Source organism: Musa acuminata, chromosome BXJ1-6 (genome assembly GCF_036884655.1).
Source record: "Musa acuminata AAA Group cultivar baxijiao chromosome BXJ1-6, Cavendish_Baxijiao_AAA, whole genome shotgun sequence".
NCBI lineage: Eukaryota > Viridiplantae > Streptophyta > Magnoliopsida > Zingiberales > Musaceae > Musa > Musa acuminata.
Window position 1 is genome coordinate 4,727,834 of NC_088332.1, and position 6,556 is coordinate 4,734,389.

General features: G+C 38.4%; 1 protein-coding gene across 1 annotated transcript; it reads left to right on the plus strand.

Annotated features, from left to right (window-relative positions):
* The first annotated feature begins 1,088 nt into the window (after nucleotides 1-1,088).
* LOC135581664 (probable protein phosphatase 2C 59) lies at nucleotides 1,089-5,455 on the plus strand. Its single transcript, XM_009405034.3, has 9 exons — nucleotides 1,089-1,229; nucleotides 1,363-1,574; nucleotides 2,123-2,250; nucleotides 2,466-2,564; nucleotides 2,657-2,815; nucleotides 4,499-4,585; nucleotides 4,662-4,753; nucleotides 4,834-4,908; nucleotides 4,994-5,455. Exons 2-9 carry the CDS (start codon nucleotides 1,507-1,509, stop codon nucleotides 5,147-5,149), a joined length of 864 nt encoding a protein of 287 aa, XP_009403309.1. The 5' UTR covers nucleotides 1,089-1,229; nucleotides 1,363-1,506; the 3' UTR covers nucleotides 5,150-5,455.
* Nucleotides 5,456-6,556: the final 1,101 nt, after the last annotated feature.

The following is a 6,556-nucleotide window of genomic DNA, read 5'->3' on the forward strand; positions in this document are numbered from 1 at the left end:
TAATGTTCTATAAACAATGATAATCAAAGAAGCATGATTTGATGTCATGTTTCTTAATAACATTTATAGCGTTTCTCAGTATATCGTATTAAAAATAATAATAAACGAAACTAAATGAAAACAGTTACAAATTGATAATAAAATAGATAAAAAAATTTTGATAAGAAAACTTTAGAGGGATATTTTATATTTTTAAAAATTATAACTTTTTTCAAATGATAAGTGACGAAACGAAATTGGAGCCAAGATATTATGGTAAACTATTAAGATCTTTATCGATTAAGCTTGGTAGAACTTTAAAAAAATGTCACTTAACATTGCAAACCATTAACCTTTAGTAAGAGGGTCCACAATTACATCTATGTTCGGTGTAATTTAGGAATATTATTTAAAAAAAATAAAATATTATTTATTTTATTTAAAAAAGATAATTTATATTTTCGAAATTATATTTTTTTTTTCAAAGGTACGATTTTAGATTAAACTATCAAATCTTTATCAATTAGGTTAGCAAACGTCTTCAAAAAATATATTAGTTAATATTTTGAATTCTCGGTAAGAGGGCCCATCACGGTATCAATGTTTGGTGTAAATTGAGAATATTATTTTTAAAATAAAAACAGGAAATACGTATTTTATGAGAAAGTCGCATTTATTGCTCATTTACGAGTCACGGATGACGTGTTATTCATGCGACGTCTATGGTACCGTATGAGAAAGGGTACATCTATTTCTTTCGAGCCACGGCCATAGATCACCTGCGGTGGCTACCTTCCTTACGGAAAATGGAACCCACAGTTTGTACAACGACAGAACTGGTACACAATTGGGTAGTCGGTTGCAGGTAAATTATTTTTTATCTTTTCTTTCATTGTCCGACCGGGTCGTAACATCCCTTCTGGTCCTACGGATGCGCGCCACGTCAGTGTTCTTCCAACACGACGTTAAATCACACGGAAAAGTACATCTCATACTTGTGTGTTACTACCCAGCCCGCTACCTGCCTCGTGAATGGGTATAATTAGCTTCACATTTGGGCCCTACAATTAGTTTCAGTTAAAAGACAGGTAATGTACAGCTGGTGGGAGCGGCGTTTCACCGCACACAATTCTTTTCTCCCTCTTTTTTCCCACGACCGCACGACCTCACCCGCGGCCCGCTCCTCTTTCTCCCTCGTCTCTCTCCTCCTCCTCCTCCTCCCGTCTCTCTCTCTCTCTCAGGCTGTTAGGGTTCGTGCTTTCCTCTTCGTTTCTGTGTACTTTCCATATTATTCTTCTTCATGATGTTTGGTTTCGTGATATTTCTGGTGGTTCTTTGAGAGAGCTCGGGAATCGTGTCTGAGCAATTGAATTCCTGGTGCAGGTGGCGATTAGAATCGGATCTTTGGCGCGGCTTGCAGTTGGAGATCATGAGGAGATTCCCAGAAGAGGATTGCCTTCCATAGTAGCTAGACCGGCTCTGTTGCTTCTGTTCTTGGGGATTCTGAACCCTTTTTGCTGGAACAAGATGAGATACTTGAATTCCGTCAGCGGGACTCAATCCGATGCAGCTCCTGTTAGTGGAGGAGGACTCAGGTATACACGATTTATGTGGTTAAAAATAGTTCCTTTCTTGTTCTTGATATCGGAATTATAATATTTTCATGTGATGTTTTTTGTTAGGCAAGAATTTTGTCTTGTTGTGCTTTCCCTCAACCTTTATTTAGGTTGTGGAATCGAAGCTGTCTCCGTGAGTAATCTTTGTTAATTAGCAGTTATCTATGGCATGATTATCAATGAAGCATTGTTGTGTATAAAATTTCAATTATGGAATAGTCCAAGACATATCTGTAAGAGATGCAGAAAAATATGACTTTTTAAAATCCTTTTGAGATAAAAATGGTGTACGATATTCTGTAATTGAGCTAGGCAAGAAATTCTAAGAGTTGTTAATAAAAATTGAAGTCTTTTTTACTGATTGAAATGCCACATAGTTTCTATTACTCTAAAATACTTTGGTTTGGATAGACCATTAAGTCCATTAAAAGGATTGGCCAGAGAAAAAAACTAACATTGTTGGTGTTTAATGGATGAATTTAAGCGTTGATTCTCAGATTACCAATATATTTTGTTCTCTATTGCAGTCAGAATGGCAAGTTCAGTTATGGGTATGCGAGCTCTCCGGGCAAGAGGTCTTCGATGGAAGACTTTTTTGATGCAAGAATTGATTGTGTTGATGAAGAAATTGTGGGTTTTTTTGGGGTCTTCGATGGTATGAACCTTGTTCTTGTTTACAAATGGAATGGTCCAAGTAATGTACTTTTGGTAGATGATGCTTTCATTGATTTGAAACCCATATCAAGGAAATCAGACCAATATTTAGTTGCATTTTATATTTTCTATATCTCATGCTTTCATTGGTTGGTATATTACCATAGTTTCTTTACTTTTGGATTTATTATTTTGAATAAATTTGGTTCTTATCAGGTCATGGCGGTGCTCGGGCAGCGGAGTATGTCAAACAAAATCTCTTCAGCAATTTAATTAGGCACCCAAAGTTCCATAGTGATACCAAGTCAGCTATAGGTTTGTCCTTTCATTTAATTTCTGGAGCATGTTGTGGGTCATGACTTTTTGTACAGTACCCTATCATCTTGATCCACTTTGTAATCTTGCAGCTGATACATACAACCATACAGACTCAGAATTTCTGAAATCTGAGAATAATCAGAGCCATGATGCTGGCTCAACTGCTTCAACTGCTGTCCTTGTTGGTGATCGCTTGTTAGTTGCAAATGTTGGTGATTCCAGGGCTGTTGTATGTAAGGGTGGAAAAGGTGAGTCTCATATACGGTTGTGTTTTTTCTGTTCCAAAGTGTTTATTTGTTTAGAAGGGATCTCTCTACTGCAAAGTTTTCATTCGATACATGGCTGAACATATATTGAGCATAAGCTGAACAGACTTGTTGTTGGCAAATGTTTTTTGGAGGATCTGGTACATGCATAAGAAAATATTTGTACATTTGTGACATCTCATATATAAGCTAGAACAATATCAACAACTGCTGACTTTTCGAGATGAAAAAAGAAACCCTTTGTTGTATGGGTGTCAAGCAGGTATTCTGGCTCTAATGATATCTCGTTTGTGAGAAAGACTTCTATTTTGCAGGGAGGTAAATCTGGTCTCTTATTATGGTTTTACTAATAAGAAATACCAATTACATAAGAATTAGAAAAAGATGTCTTAAATGTGCAGAGGTCCTCATAATAAGAAGTATGTTCAGATACATTATGCTTTATGGATTTGGTTTGATTTTGTCCTTGGTTATCACCATTATTTTAGTCCATATTCTAAATAGTATACTACTTGCTAGAAATATAATACAAAGCCTACTAACAGACATATTTGGATTTTGGTGTTTTTCATTCTTCTGGTAAATATAAATATTGGATTATTTGCTTGTATATAGGAGAGCTTGAGATCAGGGTTTTCAATTTCGATGTGTACCGCCCGATACAGGCAGTACATACCGGTCTAAGAGAATACCGATATGCGGACCGTCCTCTACCGGGTAGTACTAATGTTTTGACCAGTACCGAGGCGTACCGATCGGTACTGCCCCGGATTTCGACCGTTACCAAGGCATACCGATCGGTACGTCTTAGCGTGGTAGGTGAAGGTATTTTAAGGTTTTAGGGTGTACCATCGATATGCCCTAGTGTATCGATGGTATATACCGATACATATCATATTGAGCAAAGCTCGGTACGTCGATACGAACCAGTATTCAAAACACTACTTGAGATGGCTTTTTTTAATCTTTAGGCATCTATCTGGTGGTAAACTATATAAGTAACTTTTCTGTACTTGCTGTTGATTGCAAATCTTTATTCACAAGTAGTATTTATATTTGACTAATTGTAAGATCTCTAAAAGTATCATGGTCTATTGAGTAAACAATAACAAGTTTTTTGCATGAATAACAACCTGGGTATTTCCAACTAAGAATAAAATGAGGAAAATCCTCCTAAGGTGATCTGCAAATATCCAATAGTAATATCTTTGGGAGAGGTGAGTTACTTGATAATATGGGTGGATGGATAGGTAGAGAAAAAGCTATCCTTCGATTGTGCTTAATGGCGACAATATCCATATAGCCAACCCATGTATGTAGGGGTTTTTGCTACCGAGCATATTGCGTTGTGCATACTATTCAGTGATCAAATGGTCACAGAATGGTTGATGCAAACATATAATTAGCCTTTTTCTTAAAATTTTAGTTGTTGTTCTGAGTTGGTTTTGCTTTAAATCAACCCCTTGTAGTAACTGGCATAAGTAATGCTTGAACAAGTTTGATATCAGTGGCAGGGTTAATCTAATTTTCCTCGTAAGAACAAAGATGATCTGCATCAGGTGTTGTCAGCTGATTTTCTTAAAGATTATGAAACAAGCTTCTCTATGTCTTTCTGTAAGAACCTCTTTTTAGTTGTTGTAAAGTTGATATTGGGACTTGATGCAGCTATTGCTGTCTCAAGGGATCACAAGCCTGATCAAACAGATGAGAGACAACGAATTGAAGAAGCTGGTGGTTTTGTGATGTGGGCTGGTACATATTTCTTTTCCAAATTATTGCTACAGTTAGATTGTTCTGATATTTGAAACGGACATACGGTCAACTGCAGGAACATGGCGGGTTGGTGGTGTTCTTGCAGTTTCTCGTGCATTTGGTGATAGACTCTTGAAACAGTTTGTTGTTGTTGATCCAGAAATATGGGTATGGTGATAAATAGCATGAATTTATGTAGTATACCTGATTGCCACTCTAGTTTGTGTACTTAAACTGTTCAAACACAGGAAGAGGTAATTGATAGCTCTCTGGAATTTCTCATCCTTGCAAGTGATGGACTTTGGGACGTAGTTACAAATGAGGTACTCAACAAATCCAGATCTTATCCTACAATTGCGATGGATATTAGCTTCGGAAAACTGAATCTTTCTTTGTAAAACATCTTAGGAGGCTGTTGCCATGATTCAATCCATAGAGGACCCAGAGCAAGCGGCAAGGAGACTGTTGCAGGAGGCTTGTCAAAGAGGGAGTGCCGATAATATAACTTGCATTGTTGTTCATTTCTCGGCTGGTGAGAATAACACTACCGTTGAACATCAATAAAATCATGCTGCCTGCTCTGAGTCTTAGCTTTTAGTAATCAATCCTAAGATTTAGAAGTCAATAAGGGTTCACCGGCTTATAAGGGCCCAGCAAATGGAATTAACATGTCGGGGAGTCCTCCGGCTTATAATGACATGTTTACCTTGTGTTGTATCGTAGAACAAACATTGCAATTTGCTAGAGCAGTCTAATATTATCGTCCTGGCCCGAATGCTGTGTTGGCAGAGTGGTAGAACTGCATTGCTTATTTAAAGACCTCTCGTAATATACTTGATGACAGACACTTTAATGCATTCATTTGTTCTAGTGATTTGTCCAAATTGAATGGATTGAGCATCTAACAGTCTTTCATATCATTCTTATACGCACACATGCATTGTAATTGTTGTCACAAGAGAGATGTAACACTAGGCTTCAGGATTCCATATAATTTTGTGATGATTTAACCGAGAGGGAAACCATATGCTGTTTCTCCTCGCAAACGCTAAACAAACAAATTCTTTTTAGCCAAAGCTTCTATGCTTGAAAATAAAAACTACGAAGAAAAATAAGATGATCTCCTTAGTGCCAAAGCCCCCGTGCGATCCACGAAAGATATCGTTGTCCGTTTTTATCGCACTAAGAAGAGGAATTCTTGGATTGATGTCCGTTTTTATCCCACTAATTTCTATCATATAAACTAAAAAAATATTGTTATTATATAGGATCTTCAAAGAATACAGTTGTCCATCAACCTATTTGTTGTGCAACTTTATATCGTGACTGGGGAGTCAGCACGACTCGGTTTAATCCCGAGAACACAAAGTCGTCCACGTGGTTTCTTGAGGCAAGGGGGTCGATGCTAAGTCGGGTTAGAGCAATGTCCGCTGGGTCGACTCGAGGTACAGCAAGGGGGTCGATGCTAAGTCGGGTTAGAGCAATGTCCGCTGGGTCGACTCGAGGTACAGCAAGGAGTAAATTCTTCCATGTTGGATTTTTCCACATCGGATTCCTGCACACACACAGGTTGAAGTCGAGAGGGGGATTCTCAACTCGACCCCTTCGAAGCTTAAGTCAGTATGAGGAATTGATGGTGTTTTGAGTATCCGAGATCCGATTGATCGATCCGTATACTTCGAATGGTGCGGACTGACCTGCACAGTTCGCACGTTCTCGGATGATTCTGTGTTGTGCGACGTCGTCTCGTATGGCCTCGAGCGACATGAGCATGGTCCATCATCTCGTAGGGGGCCGAGGTGTCACGTCTATGCGCATGTGTCACATTGGCTCCTAGGCTCCACGCTGGCTCTGACGCGGCTACTAATCGGTGATAAGAGGTTGATACCATAGGCCTATCACTCTCCAATCACAATGCAGGTAGGTTAGCGGGTAGATTTGGATTTCGCCTCGCAGCCACAATGATCAAGA

Coding starts and splice junctions, on each gene's coding strand:
- LOC135581664 (XM_009405034.3), top strand. CDS start 1,507: ATGAGATACTTGAATTCCGTCAGCGGGACTCAATCCGATGCAGCTCCT. Junction 2,816..4,498: donor TGTATGTAAGGGTGGAAAAG/GTGAGTCTCATA, acceptor GACTTGATGCAG/CTATTGCTGTCTCAAGGGAT. Junction 4,586..4,661: donor TGGTTTTGTGATGTGGGCTG/GTACATATTTCT, acceptor GGTCAACTGCAG/GAACATGGCGGGTTGGTGGT.